The 17320-nt window shown below is 49.5% G+C and overlaps 6 protein-coding genes across 6 annotated transcripts; 2 read left to right on the top strand and 4 right to left on the bottom strand.

Annotated features, from left to right (window-relative positions):
• Positions 1–180: 180 nt before the first annotated feature.
• N7446_006163 (putative PHD finger domain protein) lies at positions 181–3562 on the bottom strand (the record flags this gene model as incomplete). Its single annotated transcript, XM_058514911.1, has 5 exons — positions 181–471; positions 548–1532; positions 1613–2995; positions 3053–3095; positions 3520–3562. The coding sequence occupies 5 exons, from the start codon at positions 3560–3562 to the stop codon at positions 181–183; spliced, it is 2745 nt and encodes a 914-aa protein (XP_058372089.1).
• A 1485-nt stretch (positions 3563–5047) lies between these two features.
• N7446_006162 (curved DNA-binding protein (42 kDa protein)) lies at positions 5048–6564 on the bottom strand (the record flags this gene model as incomplete). The annotated part of the gene is made up of 5 exons (XM_058514910.1): positions 5048–5235; positions 5295–6107; positions 6168–6272; positions 6331–6414; positions 6537–6564. 5 exons carry the CDS (start codon positions 6562–6564, stop codon positions 5048–5050), a joined length of 1218 nt encoding a protein of 405 aa, XP_058372088.1.
• A 465-nt stretch (positions 6565–7029) lies between these two features.
• On the top strand, positions 7030–7896 carry N7446_006161 (endonuclease/exonuclease/phosphatase family protein; the record flags this gene model as incomplete). Its single annotated transcript, XM_058514909.1, has 1 exon — positions 7030–7896. One exon carries the CDS (start codon positions 7030–7032, stop codon positions 7894–7896), a length of 867 nt encoding a protein of 288 aa, XP_058372087.1.
• A 1994-nt stretch (positions 7897–9890) lies between these two features.
• On the bottom strand, positions 9891–13729 carry N7446_006160 (G-protein beta WD- 40 repeats containing protein; the record flags this gene model as incomplete). The annotated part of the gene is made up of 4 exons (XM_058514908.1): positions 9891–11990; positions 12046–13257; positions 13320–13588; positions 13645–13729. The coding sequence occupies 4 exons, from the start codon at positions 13727–13729 to the stop codon at positions 9891–9893; spliced, it is 3666 nt and encodes a 1221-aa protein (XP_058372086.1).
• An 841-nt stretch (positions 13730–14570) lies between these two features.
• Positions 14571–15006, top strand: N7446_006159 (uncharacterized protein; the record flags this gene model as incomplete). Its single annotated transcript, XM_058514907.1, has 2 exons — positions 14571–14747; positions 14809–15006. 2 exons carry the CDS (start codon positions 14571–14573, stop codon positions 15004–15006), a joined length of 375 nt encoding a protein of 124 aa, XP_058372085.1.
• Positions 15007–15171: 165 nt separating this feature from the next.
• Positions 15172–16092, bottom strand: N7446_006158 (uncharacterized protein; the record flags this gene model as incomplete). The annotated part of the gene is made up of 1 exon (XM_058514906.1): positions 15172–16092. One exon carries the CDS (start codon positions 16090–16092, stop codon positions 15172–15174), a length of 921 nt encoding a protein of 306 aa, XP_058372084.1.
• Between the last annotated feature and the right edge of the window lie 1228 nt (positions 16093–17320).

Raw genomic sequence — 17320 nt, 5'->3', positions numbered from 1 at the left:
GGAAAAAAATGAGGTCAGGCAGCTCGAAGAATTAAATTCGAGTAATTTGTTGAACGATCGCAAGATGAGAGCGATCATGAATAAAGATCAAAACGCCGGTTTTCCTTGATGCGAACGTTGAAACAAATGAGAGCAAAGGCAAAAAAAGAAAAAAGATTTGACGCCGAGATAGAATTTTTTTTACTCGGTGTCCGAGGTGTGCAGACGCTTCTGCGCCGGCTCTTCGACCGAATCCTGGTCCTTGTCATCGGCGCGCGATCGCTTGTTGCGATTGAACATGGCCGAGGTGAAGACAGGAATTCGGGGCAGGAGGTCGGAGTCATCGTGCTCCGACCGCTGAGATGCATGCGAGGGGGCCTTTGGGCCCTTGGGGTGGTTCAGTGAGGTAGGAGAGGTGGCATGAGAGGATTCCACGGCGATGCCTTCATCAGTTCGAGATCCAGCCTTTGGCGAGGGGGTTCGGTCATGTGGCTTTCGCCGGGAGCTGGGGGTCGGCTCGGGAGAGGCCGAGGAGAGCAGAGGCAGCATCGAAATCAGCGGTGGAGACTGGGGCACCGGTGATCATTCCGCGGACAGAAGTCGAGATTTGCTGCTCCAGGTCGGAGGCTAGGTTGTTCATTGACTGGGCGTCGGAAGCTCCGGCCAATCCATTACGGGCGAGGTAGTCCTCGGTAATTTTCTTGGTCAGATCCAGGCACTTCTGCTCAACGTTGTTGGCATACTTGGTCTGGCGTTCGAAGTGGTCGTCTTTGACAGTACTGATGAATTTGAGGACGACGTCGCCGGCATAGAAACGGGCACGACGTTCTTTCCAGTCGTCATCGAAAATACTCTGGTTGGGGTCGTCAGGGAGGCGAATGTCACAATCAATGAACTTCATGTTTTTGGGACGGCGCACACGACGGAAGTGCTGGAATCCATCGACCTCTTTGGTGGCAATCATATCCTCAGGAGTAACATGGTTGGGACACATCCACCCGACTTTGGGGTTAGGGGGATGTGCGCGGGGCGGATCAAGACAATCCAGATGGAAACGGCAAGGGCAGTAATCACAAGTGATAATGGGTCGGCCTCCTGATGTATGACCACACTTGGAGCAGCGGATGAGATCTCCCTTCGCGTCGGTTTCACGCAGGTATTGCGGGTTCGCGTAGATGGTAGGGCCATCTTGCTTGGGAGCTTTAGTCAGCCGCGGCACGTGGGGCGCAGGCTTGTAGTAGCGCTGGTGCTTCGGGTTGCGGGCATAGTCGCGATCGAACACGATTTCCTCGTTGACACCCTCGAAATGGTCCTTGATTTCTTGGGGAACTTGGAACTCGGTTTTCTTGAAGTGCTTGGAGTGGGCGATCAAGGTCGAAAAGCTGTTGCGGATCGAGCACTTGGGGCAGTGCCACTCGCCCTTGGGAGGATTCTTGGGATCCAAAGGAGGATCCAAGCAGTTGAAGTGGAATGCATTGTCGCATGTGTCGCAGCAGAGCAACTCGCCGCCCTTTCCACAGTGGTGGCAGTTGTCACTGTTCTCAGGGGGCTCACTAGGAATCATGTTAGCAGGTGGAACGGGAGAATGGAGCAGCAACGCGTAGAAAACACGTCAAGCAAATCAAACACGTACATAGAATTCGGCATGCGGCGTGGTTCGTGGTCGGCAGCCCAGTCGTTAAACCGGACTGAATAGACGGAGTTGGAAAGTGAAGAAAGACTGGAGACTGTCGTGTCAACAGAGAGCGACCGTGCGCGCTGGGTATCAATAGGGTGCGATTTCTTCATGCTCTGGCGTCGTGATCCTCCGTTCATCCCGGCGAAAACTGAATTTCTAGCAGACACAATAGAGGGTGCCTTTGTCTTGTCTCCATGAAGAGCCAGGTCAAGAATTGAGGCTCCGCCAACGGGGAGGGATCGAGAGCGGTTGATTTCAGTGGTATTATCAAAGTTGTAAGGATGCTCAATGGCATCTGGGGGTCCCAGTTCATCGCGGCATGCGCTGTATTGGACAACTGGAGCATTATCATGAATGGTCCGCCCGTCGTAGTCACGGCGCTTGGCCTGCAGGGATTCATCCAACTCTGGATCTTCTTCCCATCTGCGCTTGCGTTTGAAAGATCTCTCGTTGACGGGGCATGGTTTCTTGGGCCGCTTCAGTGGCGCTGTATTGGTCTTGCCGCTCGCAAACAATTCCTCAGGCCGGGCACCACTGGTATCGCGATAGATATCAGAGATTTTGAAAGCAGGTCCTTGCTCAGCGGACTTGACGGATGACAAGCTTGAGTCCTCACCGGAGGGCATGTCGGGGAGACGTGCGGCGCCGGTGTCAACGTAGTTCTGGTACCAGTTGCGGGCGTCGCTGTAGGAGTGGTTGATCATGCTGAGAAGAGCAAGCCGAAGCTCGTCGTTGGCTGCTTCACCACCGCCTAAGTTGGCAATCAGAGAGAGACGGAACTCGTCCTCGATGGCATTGGACCAGAAGTAGAGAAGCGCCAGAGCGGATTTGGGGTGGCCGCCCTCAATTGAATGGTTGATGGCGAGCTTCACTGTGTACTTGAGTTTTGGGATGTTGTATTTCTCGGAGGTAGGAAGAGGAAGAGAGTCTAGGACGGAGATGAAGTCGGAGTTGTTCGTGCTGGGATCGGGAGGAGAAAATGCGGGATCGAGCTCGTTGGCCGGAGTTGCGACTTCCGCGGTGATTGCGATATCTGCTTCTCCCGCGATGTCTTCCGCAGGGCTCTTGTCGACTGTCAGAGTCTCAGCCCCGCTCTCGAGGTCGCGCTCACTTTCGCGGGCATCAGGAACAGTCGCGACGCGCTGGGTGGAGGGCGGCGTGACGCCAGCACCGCGGTACTCCGCGATCGATGGGTATTCCCCGATCGGCTTCATTGTCGGAACCTGAGGCTTGGGCTTCGAAGTGCCCGGGGGCTTCTTCTGAAGCTTCCGACGTTTCGGTTGCGAAGAGGCCTGTCGACCGGACGGAGTGGGCCCCGTAGGGGCAGGCGGAAGGGGCCTGTGCTAGGGTTAGTGCCACGCGCCTCATGCCCTAACTGTCCTTGGTTCAACGTACTGTGATGTGCTCTCAGCCTCGCTCGGGGTTGCAGTAGCTGTAGCTATTAAAATATTAATATTGATCAGTTGAATATGAGCATGAAAAAAATGAAGCCAAAAAATGAAGGGGAAAAAGTGTGTAGAGTGATGTCCCATTTTACCTGGAGAGTACATGGGTTGGCCCACCTCAGAAGCGACCAAAGGAAGATTCGACAGGAATGAGATCACGAGCTTGGGGTCTCGATTGGATAACATGATCAAGATGTATAAATGAGAGCAGTGGGAAAGGGTGAGAGGTTTCAATCAGATGTTGGCAAAGACTAAGGAAGTGGGCAAAGACAAGGAGTGAAGTGAAGGAGAAGAGGAGAAGGTCATGGGATTTAAGTGAGCAATACAGACATGGAGAGGATGTGAAGAGCTCCGGAGAGGTACAGACTTTGGTCTGGGGGCAGAGGTGAAGGGACTGAACAAACAAGCATCACTTACTTCGTGCGCGGATGCGCTTCGAAAAGCGACGGACAGTGTCCATCTTGGCGGTTATGAAGAAAATGGAAACGTAGCAAAAGAAAGCAAAGAGAATAGAGGGTGTGGAGAAAGTGAAAGAGGCAGGAGAGAGAAGAGGAAGAGAGGCGGAAGAGAAGAGAAGAGAGAGAGAAGACGACGAGAAGAGAAACTTGGGAAAACAACTCTGCGAGGCAAAGCTATATTTCCTCTTTGGGAACATCAATAAAGCTCAGCTGTTTTTGATTTGGCCTTCAAGGGCCTTCTGGCTTCCTTATGCCTGTGCCTTAAGGCCTGACATCAACCGCCCTTCAACCACAATAGGAACTACAATGCCTTTGCTTATTGGCATTGCCCTGCTTTACGTGATAGATATTGTTGTGATCCCCTTGATCATAGAGACAGATGAGCGCGTCTGCCTGGCTGTCAATAGCCAAAGGCCTGCTCCAGATGCTATTGTTGGATGCTATTGATTGGGCCATTGATTCCTGAATCCGAGAAATAAGAAGCTGACGGGATATCGCGGCATATGCAATGCACATCAAGACAACAGGAGCTGCAGTAATAGTAACAGCCACAGCTGATATCTAGCACCCTTTGCAAATAGGGAGTAGGAGTAGGTCTCCAGATACATGGAACCCCTCTAAACATCTTCCATCTTCCATCTGCCAGGACGACTACGAATAGACTAGGCATGATATAGAAGACTTGTAGATATGTTAAATGCCCAGAAAGACATTATCCAGGACGTTGAGCCATCGTCTTTGCATTTGACCTTGATATACCGCGAGGTCCAAAATAATACCAAAGGCGAGTATCCCGATAAAGCTGTTTGCGAGACGGGATTCGCTGCTGTTGCAAATCATCAAGGTTCCAAGAGTTCCCATGATTGCTTGTTAGCTGTGGTCTACTATGTCCTTGAAAGTGGTGTGGCAGGAAAAGAGACAGTGGTTTTGCTCCATACTTATACACAGATGGGACTCGAATCTAAGAATCGAGCATCAACCATATCTAGCCATTGCTTTCAACGGCTATCATTGAGCTTTAACTCAAGTAACAACCTCTGTAAATGGTGAACGGCCGAGAGTTACGCAATCTACAAGTTTAGAACGATAGAAACAGCAACCTCATCCTGTGACAAGCTACAACACACAGATACAGACTGGCAACGTCTTGATTTGGCCCATGGGGTCTGCTCCAAGTGCTACATATAAGACAGACAGGCATCCGAGGAAAAAAACATAGAAATGTCTCCCGGCGCCAAGTTCGTCGATAAAGTATATACCGAGCTTTTTCTTTTCTCAAAAATCGGGGTTGGCATTGCCAGTTCTTTCGCACGTCATTGGATCAACTGTTTTTCTTTTGTTTTTGGATAGATTTCGTATGACCTGCAGCGAAGCTCGTCATTGGATATCTGATTCTGCTTCTGATTCAGATTGGACAAAACAGTTTCCACAACTCGATCTGTGTGTATTTGAAACAAAGTGAGCACAGAGTCCTTCGGCTAGTTGATTTACTCGTCACCACCGGTGGTCTTGGTCTTCTTCTTGTTCTTGTTCTTCTTGTTGCCGGTGGAGCGGGAAAGGGGCTGCTCGAGGATCTTGAGGATCTCTTCATCTTCGATCTTCTTGTCCGACTTGTACTGCTCGGGATCGACGGGGTTGGCGGCGGCCAGCTTGGTCAGACCGTTCTTGGTGATGGCTGGGAAGGGCGTTAGCTTCTATGCTTATGTGCATTGCGCGAATTCAGACGATACTTACCAACAGTGGTCAACAGACGAGAGACAGCGGAGCCGTCAGTCTCGCCAGCGGGCTCGTACTGGCGCACGACACCGCTGCGGACACACTCAACAACACCGACCTTGGCGGCCTTCTCATCGTCGAGTTGGCGCAAGCTGAAGGGGAAAGTACCGAACTTCTTGACAATCTCGGACAGGGTCTGGCGGGAGCTGGGGCGCTTGAGGCCGTAGGTGGTGGTGGTACGGCGGTGGAGAGTAGCGCGGTGGTCAAGGGTCTTGACCTTACCGGATCCCAGAGAGAGACCAACCTCAACACCCCAAACCTCACCAACCTCGGGGACACCGTCACCACGGGTACCATTGCCGGGGGAGAGAATGATCTTCTTCTCGCCCTCAATCTCGTTGCGACCAAAGAGCCAGCTGGTAGTGTTCTCAACAACATTGACCTCGTAGGCCTTGGCGACCTTCTCGATCAGAGAGGAGATGTGGGCCTGGGTAGGGGCCTTCTGGGCGGCGGCCTTCTTCTTCTCCTCGTCGGTACCCTGGGCCAAAAGACCGGGGGGGACCATGAGTCTCAGCAGAAGCTCGTTGGCGTAGTGGGTAGCGAGAATGAGGTCAGCCTCGCGGCCGGTAACAACTTCCTTAGCGGCACCCTTCTTGGGGACGACAACCATGTCGCAAACGATGGTTCCGAATCCATCAATCTGAGCACCAAGCTGGATCTTGACGATCTCGCCGGCCTTCAAGACAGTCTCGGCCTCGGCGACGTCGGACACCAAAGGGGTGTAGGGAGTGACATAGGAGCTAGGGGAGACAGTGGTGGGGTGGCCGACACCTTCAATCATACCGTACAATCAGTATGGATCATCTTCACGCGACCGGAAGGTGGACAAACCCTTGAGGATCTTCTTTCCCTTGTAGACCTTGGTGATCTCCTCATCGAGGAGCTTGTCACCCTTCTGACAGATCTCGACAATCTTTTCGCCCTCAACGCAAAGAGCTAGATACAACGGTCAGATCGCAAAGCTTGAAGACTCGAGTTGAGGTGCGCAACATACCGCTCACGGCCTCGAGGACTTTGTGGGAAATCTGCGCGGCGGTCTTGTACTTGGTCAAGGTGTCGGGGTTGTTGAGGGTGTAGTCTAAAAGCAATCACATTATTAGCTTTGACGAAATGGAGAGGATTCCCTTTGACCCGGGAGCCAACAGAGCTGGTCACGTTGGAACTGCCCACAAACGTCAGAGCTTTCTGGAGTTTACATACCAACCTCGGGTGCTTTTTCGTCCGCCATTGTGGAGTAAATTGAGCTCGTAGAGCAAAAACAGCTAAAATGCAGGTGGATTCGGGAAGAGTCTTCTCGTAAATCAGAAGAAGAGGAACCGAAAGTGTGCAGCGAACGAGCAAGTGGGCTCGCAGCGTTAGTGGGTAGTGGGGGGAACCGGCTGCCTTGGTGCCTTTATGCCTGGATATTGAGGTGTCTATCTAGGGCTTCGGCAAAGACGTCATGGAATTGCAGTTTCATTGACCTCATGCATGACCCCCGCACACGGCAGGAATGTTACTGCAGTTTACTGTAATATGTAAATTGTACGGACACCCGGTAACTTATACATTATGTAAATTTCGATGCATCTTACCCCAGGTTTGGAGCCGGGACACGGATGAGGATCAGACAGGATCAGACCCCCAATGACTTTTCCTCCAAGCTTCCCCTCTTTTAGGTCCCAAGGTCTCCTGACCTCTTTCTATCTACACAATGAGGACCCCAGTCGTGCCCATACGAGTTTTAACGCATAATATCCGACATGGCGGCTCAGACCTGTTCAAAGGAGAGCTGCCTTGGGGTGAACGCAAACAGTTGCTCTTGAACGAATTCGAATATGAAACTCGATACTGTGAAGAGTCATTCATTTGTTTGCAGGAAGTTCTCCATGAGCAACTGGGTGACGTTGTGGCCGGGCTGAACCAGGATATATATCCTGGAGCATCGGAGTGGGCCTACATTGGTGTTGGCAGAGACGACGGCCACGAGGCCGGAGAATATTCCCCAATTTTCTATCGGCCATCGGTTTGGCAGCTAGTGCATTGGGAGACAGTATGGTTATCCAAGACGCCGAATATACCCTCGAAAAGCTGGGATGCAGCCTCGATTCGCATCGTCACCATTGGCATTTTGCAGCATCGTAAGAGTGGCCATACGGTTCTTGCCATGAACACTCACCTCGATGATCAGGGATCTCGCTCCCGGCTTGAGGCCGCACGTATAATTCTAGGAAAGATCTACGAATACAGCCAGAATGACCTTTCCAAGCTCATCTCAGGCATCTTTTTGGCTGGTGACTTCAATAGTGAGGAAAACCAAGAAGCTTACCAAGAGCTGACAACAAGCTTGCTGGATGCATATAAGCAAGTTCCAAGCCGACGACACTTTGGAGACTATATTACCTGGACTGGGTTTGGATACGAGGATGAACCCCGTTCACGCATTGATTATGTGTTGGTACCTAAAGAGAGTCCGAGGCAAAGGCTGAAAGTCGCTGGATATGCTGTGTTACCAAACCAGTTTGATAATGGTGTTTTGAGCTCCGATCATCGTGCTGTCGTTGTGGATTTCATACTATAAGACAACCTATGATTCCCCATGGTCATCGTCGATAGAATTCTTGCATATTCTAGTACGACCTGCCTTGGGCCAAAAAAAAGAAACTCCGATAGGGGGAATCGAACCCCCGGCTGTCGTGTGAGAGACGACGATGTTAGCCACTACACCATATCGGAGGGGGACAGCGAATTACCCTCTTAGGTTTAGTCTTGACCCCTTAGGTTTAGCGCTCTTTGTCCTTATGCCTCCCCGTGCGTGGTTCTATATAGTCCCCTGCTCTTCCCCCCCTCCATCCGACAGCCCAAATTTCTTTTTCGCCTTCTTTCTCCTACGCCTCGCAGGTGAGGCATTTTTGCCATTGACCCGGATCACCGAGCTCCTGAGCTCCGCCACCCCCTTTTCCATGTCTGACTCGTAGGCTCTTCTGCGACCCCGCGTCTGCAATTCGAACTGCCCTCCCTCCTCCGGCCCTGTTTTCCTTCTCAGGCCCGACCATGGCGTCAGGTGTCAATTGGCCGACCTATATTTGGCCTCCGCGCATGCAGGCGCATTCGCCCTACACTCTTTCAGGATAATCATCCCTGCGCAGCGGGACTGCAAATCTGCCTTAGGGCCGACACACCGCGCGAGAGCCTCGTCGACCCTAGCTGATAGCGCTAGCCTCGATCTAAAACCGAAGATGACCGGATCGGATTACTCGGTTTAATAGACTGATCAGACTGTCTCAGCCGTGAGTCGTGTCATCCGGTTCTTGCTCAGTCGGCGCAGTTAAGTGACAAGGTAGGGACAGGTTTTCTTTTTTTTTTTTTTACGATGACTGTAATGGTTCACGGCGGTCATACCGGGGCCCAGGACGGCTTTCGGATCCACAAAGCGGCGAGGCGACGCCCTAGGCGGCGCGCAATCCTCTCCCCTCGATTTACACCAGTGTATCGCGCAATCTATTCCAGATATCTACGCGTCCCCATATCAGCAAGGCGCCTTGTGACCGTATTACTTGGTTCCATTAGTGATTGGCATAGATTACGAGATAGAAGGACAAGGAACCTATCATGTGGGCTGTGAGATGGAGGGGGCATGTGTCTCTGTGCTGGTCTAGTTTTACGCGTTTTGTGTTCTGTCTCGAATCATGGAACGACTGGCTAGCAGAGCCCCTTCAAATCAGTGATGGTGACACTGGGTGCAGATGATGCGCAGACAGGCAGTTTTCCAGGAATAGTAGCATCGTTGTGGTATGATCTCGGGGACGCGATCGCACGCATCTCTCGAGATCTGCCCAGTCCCCACCCCTGTCATCAAAAGGCGCCTTGTGACCGAAATCGTCGTTGGCTTCACGATTGATTGGCGTAGAGGATGAGATGAACGGATATAATACGGTTTATTCCTGCAACAGCAGCGTCATGCGGACTGGAGATAATGAAGAGGGCGTGTGTCTCCGTGATGCTCCGTCCTGCGTGTTTCGTCTTCTGTCCATAGAATGACTGGACCTTGATAGCACTACGCGCAGACGATGCGCAGGCGTGCAGTCCGTTAGTAATAGTCACATCGTTGTGGTATTCTCGGGAGCTTCATAACCTGCGCTACAAAAATTAATCCATCAAAGATGCCAGTCAGTCGCTAGCATGGTTGATATGGTTTATTGGAAGGTACCACCATAGTTCAAGTCGGATCTAAAATATATGCTCCACAATAGAAAGTGATAACCGTTCTGGAGCTGGTTTAGAAAGCGTGTCGGCGTTAGGTGCGGTTTTTTTTTTGTCCTTTTTCGGCTTTATTTCTCTAATATAGAATACAGTGATATATCTCCCCGTACCACACTTGAATGCGCATTCATTTTCTGTGACAGTCATGACGATAGATAAAGCAAGGATATTGACATCTAACGAGATCCTAGCTAAAACGTAAAAAGATGTACAAAGGGCCTGTACATGCTGACAAACTGTATCTGACCTTACAGCACTTATAGAAGTCAATCTGCCTGACTCCCATCCCCGCCAGATTTCTACCTACCTAGCCTACTCGATTGTAAGTGGAGCGTTTAGCATTGACTGCAGGATGCGACGATCAATGTCAAACATCAAAACTTGACCATTTCTCAATCCAATAGCGACCTGATCGCCTTGCACACCAGAGGTCGATGACTGGAAATCGGACGGTAGCCGAAAGAAGGGCATGTCTCCATAGCATATCCACTGTTCTCGGACAAAGAGACTCTGTGAAGAATGTAGGCTTCTGTCCTGTTCGTCCATAGCAATGCCCTTAAGCATGATTGGTCCTATGTTTGTTGCAAGGTACCGGTTACATGCTGAAAAGTGTAGGTTATACACCGGCTTTGAGGTTTGAATTTCTCTGCAAGGTCGCAACTTGAAACGTCTAGTGAAACGACGCCGAAGAAATCTGGAGCTTTTAGAAGATTTGGCAATATCCCAAAGCTTGATGGTTTGGTCAAGAGAGCCTGATGCGATCTGCTTGCCGTCTGGTGAAAAGGCCACAGTGTTGACTGAGTCTGAGTGGCCTTCTAGTGTCTTCTGAAGGTCACCAGTTGCGGTATCCCAAAGCTTGATGGTTTGGTCACTAGAGCCTGATGCGATCTGCTTGCCGTCTGGTGAAAAGGCCACAGTGTTGACTGAGTCTGAGTGGCCTTCTAGTGTCTTCTGAAGCCCCCCTGTCGCGGTATCCCAAAGCTTAATGGTTTGGTCAAATGATCCTGATGCGATCTGCTTGCTGTCTGGTGAAAAGGCCATAGTATGAACCGAGTAGCCTTCTAGTGTCTTCTGAAGGTCACCGGTTATGGTATCCCAAAGCTTGATGGTTCCGTCGTCAGAGCTTGATGCGATCTGCTTGCCGTCTGGTGAAAAGGCCATAATGTTGACTGAGCGTGAGTGACCTTCTAGTGTCTTCTGAAGACCACCTGTTGCGGTCTCCCAAAGCTTTATGGTTTGGTCAAAAGAGCCTGATGCGATCTGCTTGCCGTCTGGTGAAAAGGCCATAGTGTTGACTGAGCGTGAGTGACCTTCTAGTGCCTTCTGAAGGTTGTCTGTTGTGATATCCCAAAGCTTGACGGTTTGGTCATCAGAGCCTGATGCGATCTGCTTGCCGTCTGGTGAAAAGGCCACAGGATTAACTGAGTATAGATGGCCTTCTAGTGTCTTCTGAAGGTCACCTGTTACAGTATCCCAAATCTTGATGGTTCCGTCATCAGAGCCTGATGCGATCTGCCTGCCGTCTGGTGAAAAGGCCACAGTGTTGACTGAGTCTGAGTGGCCTTCTTGTGTCTTCCAAAGGTCGCCTGTTGCGGTATCCCAAAGCTTGATGGTTTGGTCAAAGGACCCTGATGCAATCTGCTTGCCGTCTGGTGAAAAGGCCACAGTGTTGACCGAGCGTGAGTGGCCTTCTAGTGTCTTCTGAAGGTCCCCTGTTGCGATATCCCAGAGCTTGATGGTCTTGTCACTAGACCCTGATGCAATATACTTGCTGTCTGGTGAAAAAGCCATAGTTTTGACTGAGTCTGAGTGGCCTTCTAGTGTCTTCTGAAGGTCACCTGTTATAGTGTCCCAGAGCTTGATGGTTTGGTCAAGAGAGCCTGATGCGATCTGCTTGCCGTCTGGTGAAAAGGCCACAGTGCTCACCGAGTCTAAGTGGCCTTCTAGCGTCTTCCAAAGGTCACTTGTTACAGTATCCCAAAGCAGGATGGCTTTGTCATCAGAGCCTGATGCAATATACTTGCTGTCTGGTGAAAAAGCCACAGTGTTGACCGAGCGCGAGTGGCCTAGTGTCTTCAGAGGGTCACCTGTTACGGTATCCCAGAGCTTGATAGATTTGTCAAATGAGCCCGATGCGATCTGCTTGCCGTCTGGTGAAAAGGCCACAGCGTTGACTGGATGTGAGTGGCCTTCTAGTGTCCGTATCAGAGACCCCCAAGTGCCCTGCATGATTGGAACTTTTGTCAAATATGCTGGAATTCTATCCAAGTTTTTCTTCTTCACGACGCTTGATTCAGGACTCAAGGTAATAGCGGTGCTATATATCTGTAATGGCCAATGAGACACGGTATGGTAGTGTCGTAATAGAAAACGGCTAGTATCCTGCACAAGTGCCAAGGCTAAATGGTCGTCCTTGGTAAAGCTTATAAGCAAAGTCCCTAAACATGGAGCAATATCAAACGCTCACCTTTGTTATATTCACCAGTGCTTTGAACGCTTCAATAGCCCTCGGTAGCTTGCCTAATAGGCTGAGGCATTCCAGCCATTCCAGCAATTTTGAGTGGAGTAATTTTCCAACAAGGCCCTTCTCAATAAGCCCGCTCTGCACTATCGTGCTTCGTTCGATATCCTCGAGATGTTGTACCCAGAAGTTAGCCGCATAGTCCAGACAAGACAGCTGGACACTTTCTTTCTTGTGTTTCAGCAGCTTCCAATCTTCTATGGTTGAGTTGGGTCGCGGCAGGTCTAGAAGATTGACCTTCAGCCTTTCATATAAATGAGACAGACAACCTTGTACAATTTCATAATGTCCGAAATGTTCATATGAATCAAGTATAGACTGTCCATTCTCCTCTGCCAAGTAGTCTCGAGCAGACTGATGAACAAACTCGATGTTGTTCTCCTGCATTCTAAGGAATGAAGCACAGCGATTGACTAAAACCTCAATATTGTCATCTTCACTAGTCAGGCCAGCGACACTCGGAACTTCTTCCACTTTCAAAGGTCGGTATGCCAGCATCATCGCCTTAAGTAGTCGCATGCACTTATAGACATCATCTGGCTCGCCTTCGCTCAGTTGATTTAGTATCCGATCATAGAAAGAATGCAGGCCTGGCGGCAAGTCTCGGATTGTGGTCAATGCCTTATCTTGTTGGACACTCTCGAGCCTCTTGCAGACCAGGCTCACCCATAAAAAGGTACCCTCAGCCTTTGCAGAAAGCTCGGTTTTCACTTCGCTTTTTAGTGTTTGCCCATAATTACGATAACGACTAAGCTCATCCACCTTGTAAGTGATATAAGCCTTCACAGCTTCAGAGACGTAGTCTGAGTTGAGCTCTAGACTGACTTGCACCTGGTCATTTCCGGCTAGCAACGCCCGCTCTGCGCTATCTAATGGTCGACTTGTCAAGAGCCATTTGAGTTTAGCGGGGTTACCTAGTCCATTCCGGACGATGAGTTTCAAGAAGTCGGCCATGCCACCGTCTTGACACTCATCAAGACCATCCACAATTATATATATCCTCGAAGCGGTACATCGATCCAACATTTCCAAAAGGATGTTCCAGAGATTTCTCCACGAGGTAACGTCTTCATGAAAACGGTCATTCTTAGAATCCCAGCGGCGTCGTAGAGATTCTTTCAGCTCGGTTTGCTGATTCACCAACCTCAGAATCAATCCCTTCAGAATTGATTCAAGGGTGTTAAGCTCGCTGTCGGCATTTTGGCAGAAAAAAAGGTCACCACAGTGTAGTCATGCTGTACCTGTGAAATATCGTCAATAAGACCGATCGACATCATGGTCTTCCCTTTCCCAGCACCGCCCTTGATCCAAAGCAGACAAATTTCATTTCCATTTCGCCAACTCTGATACTGCGGGTCTTGAAAGATCCATTCAAACGACTGACGACGTAACTTGTCCTTGGTCTCCGTCAAACGATGTTTCACGACTAGTGAATCAGGACAGCGTAAATCCTGGAGGCAAAATCGATCGATGTCTTCAGGGGTATTTGCTATAAAGCGTGTAAGTCTCTTGATAACAAGTCAAGAGAGACGCGGTCAAACCTACACTGGTGGAACTCTGCCGTGACCGAACCATTGTTGATTCCAACCTGGAGTCCATGGTTTATGCCGCTATAAGTCACGGATGTCATGATGGAAGTAAACTAGATACCGTAGTGTGCGCTCAAGGGAGATGCAGGTCACTCAGCTGAATGAGGGGCTTCGGGCAGCTAGGTGACCTGCTGGCGCTAGACCGGAATAGGATCGGAATATTTTGGCCTTGTCCCATTTGATTTCTTAAAAATATGGCTCCAAGATACGGATTGTAGCAGGTTTTAAGGAAATAATTCAAAATAATAGGGTGGTCAATCTGAATAACAGCAAGTGGACATTCCGACAGGAAGAGACTATTGCCTCTAAATATAGAAATTCGAGACATACAGCAAGGGATCGAAGATAAAAGAACTAGTGATTCTGCGTAGTCTTATATAAAAACTCGCTCGCTAACGCACTCCATATAATAGTGTCGTCAGAAGAAGAAGCCAGCTATCTAAATCCTCAATATCTCCTCTGTCCGTGTTAACGTCAGTCAGAACTTTTGTAGGACCTCTTTTTTCATGAAGTACTAACTTAAAAAATGGAATTATAGGTGAAAGAAACGGAATAATTACAATCGAAAGCATTACCAGCTTATCCTGGTCTGAAAGTGATCTTCGACATCCATAGTCACACGCTCCTTCGGATATTGGTTATTCCGCCGGAACTAAGGGTCGGGCATTAAACTATCCCACTTCCCTTCTACCCCGCCACTATGGGCTGGCTGCCTTGTACTCACTCTTATTAAGTTGGTGCCTCTATGGTCTTTATCGGGAGAAATTTCACTTGATTGCAGGTAATGCCCCCGCCTTCTCTTTTAATTTCCGGGATGACAGATTAACAGCTTGTTCTGCCTTCCAGTGCGCTCTCTTTTCCCCAGCCAAGCCCAGCTCAGTCATGTCGACCGATATCAAAGCCGATGCCTTGCTAGAACTTGAGATTCTAGCTTCATGGGTTTCCCAGAGCGAGATGAAGGAAGCAAAAGGGAAAAAGAATCTTTTGGAATGTGTGGACAAGGCCCGTGAAACGAAAGCGCGGCCGTTATTGGAGAAGCTGGGATATGCTACAATACGGGTAATTAAAAGACTTATTCGCTTTTAAAATTTTGATTTGGAAACGTTGCTAATTGGATCAGGGCCATTTCGCTTTGCTTTTGCGAATATGCGGAAAGGCTTCGATTGAGAAGCCCGAAGATCGAACGTTGTTATTCTTCCCCCTGTCTGGAAACGTGCAGGTTGCCGGCGAAACCCTTAAACCGGGAAACTACATTCAGCTCACAGAGACTTTGGATCTTGACGTACAACTGGATTGTCTGATTGTCGTTCTACCTTAATTCGCGTTGCAGGAATATCGGGATTCTCTACTTTCTTGTTCAAATTCACGAATTTTATAGCTTTTATACCTACATTATTATTATCAAAGTGACACAATGTATACTAGAGTGTCCCTTTCCAAGGCTAGCGAACCAGTAGCACGCAGAGCTTTATGATTCTGAAAGCTAGAAAACTTCACTCGTTGCACTGTCGAATTCGGTCGAATTGAAGCCAACTTGCGCCGTGTTGCTATAGAGCGGGGAATTGGAAAACGGTCTGCACAACGCATCGCTCGGTGACTGGTTGTAACGAGTCCCCTTTTGGTCGGTCTCTGCAACGTTGTCGAGCTGAACATTGTCGAGCTGGGGATCCGAGAAGAGGCTGAATACCGCATCGCTTGCCATCGGGTTGAAAATTGTCCTCTCATGCTCGGCTGAAGTACTATCGAGCTGAACGTTGTCGAGCTGAACGTTGTCGCGCTGAACGTTGTCGCGTTGAACATTGTCGAGCTGAACGTTGTGCTGGGGATCCGAGAAGAGGCTGAATACCGCATCGCTTGCCATCGGGTTGAAAATTGTCCTCTCATGGTCAGCCGTAGTACTATCGAGCTGAATGTTGTCGCGCTGGGGATCCGAGAAGAGACTGAATATCGCATCGCTTGCCATCGGGTTGAAAATTGTCGTCCCATGGTCAGCTGTAGTACTATCAAGCTGAACATTGTTGAGCTGGGGATCCGAGAAGAGGCTGAATATCGCATCGCTTGTCATCGGGTTGAAAATTGTCCTCTCATGGTCAGCTGTAGCACTATCGAGCTGAATGTTGTCGCGCTGAACGTTGTCGTGCTGAACGTTTTCGTGCTGAACGTTTTCGTACTGAACGTTGTCGCGCTGGGGATCCGAGAAGAGGCTGAATATCGCATCGCTTGCCATCGGGTTGAAAATTGTCCTCTCATGGTCAGCTGTAGCACTATCGAGCTGAATGTTGTCGCGCTGAACGTTGTCGTGCTGAACGTTTTCGTGCTGAACGTTTTCGTGCTGAACGTTTTCGTGCTGAACGTTGTCGCGCTGGGGATCCGAGAAGAGGCTGAATATCGCATCGCTTGCCATCGGGTTGAAAATTGTCCTCTCATGGTCAGCTGTAGTACTGTCGAGCTGAACGTTGTCGAGCTGGGGTCCACAACTATGAAGATAAGCGCCTACGGAATTCTGGGGGCCGCTTGGCCCTCTCTGTGTGGTAGGTGGCACTGGGGCCCATTGTGCTGGATTTGTTTGGTGAAATTCAATATGCCGGATGAAATCTGTATGACTTGATATCCGTCTCCTTTTGCGACGTGCTTCGCCGGTCTCTTCCGTTAAAATGGGACAACGAGAAGAGCCAGATGGTCTAGAACAAGCTAAACCAGTCGATGAAACCGAACAGTCGCTGCTAGACCTCGAAGTATTATTTGAAGTGCCCTTATTATCTGCGGTTCTTGAGCCAGGCTCTGAAAAGTTTGACTCGGATGTGTCGGACACTTCGTCAGATGAATCTGAAGCCCCTTCCGAACCCCCATTTTCGTTAAGGTAAATTCGTGGTGATATTATAGCACTTTGCATCGCGGCTTTCGCGGGTGTAGTCGGCTGATCCGAAAGCCCGATAGAACTAGGTGTATAGTCGTTGACCGGAGAGCTGGTATCCAAGTCTGCATCTATACCAACGAGTTGTTCTAAACCAAACTTTAGCCAGGACTTAATGATGAAAATATTAGACCTACTGTCATAATATAGCTGCAGCTTGCTATACCATATTGAAGTTTCTTTGATAATATCTGCAATTTGCTCATCCACCGAGATCAATAGGTTCATTGAACCTGGTTCGAGCAAACAATCCAGAAATTCCGGAATTTCCTCGTACTTGAGACACCTGAAAGGCCTGACGGTAAGTGCTGTGAAAGCAGATATTCCTAATGCAATGTCACATTGCTCAGTGTCGCATTGCCCTGTTTCTTCAAACCTTTTTCTAAGTAATCGCTCCATAACCAACTGTCTCATGCCAGCCTGGATTGCTCTGACGGCAAAATCTTTGTCTTTTGCCTCAATACCAAGCTCATACTTCACATATGAGGACATCTTGCCCCGACGTCCTTTGTTCGCCTGAACATTTCCCCTGGAGGATGCAACGTTGCAAAGTTGCTCAACATCCAAATGACCAGATTTTTCACCTTGAAGAGCAAGCGATCGCTGAGCGAGACCCCTCAGTAATTTGTATTGGTTCTCAGCGTTAGAATCACCCTCAACTCTACGAATATCGGCAAGCCTCCTATCGCGAGCAAGTTGACGCTTGATACTCAGAACT

This window comes from Penicillium canescens (genome assembly GCF_028828765.1).
Source record: "Penicillium canescens strain IBT 15451 chromosome Unknown utg000004l_segment0_segment0, whole genome shotgun sequence".
Classification (NCBI taxonomy): Eukaryota; Fungi; Ascomycota; class Eurotiomycetes; order Eurotiales; family Aspergillaceae; genus Penicillium; species Penicillium canescens.
The sequence above is the reverse complement of the archived record's forward strand: the minus strand, read 5'-3'. Positions and strand labels throughout refer to the sequence as shown.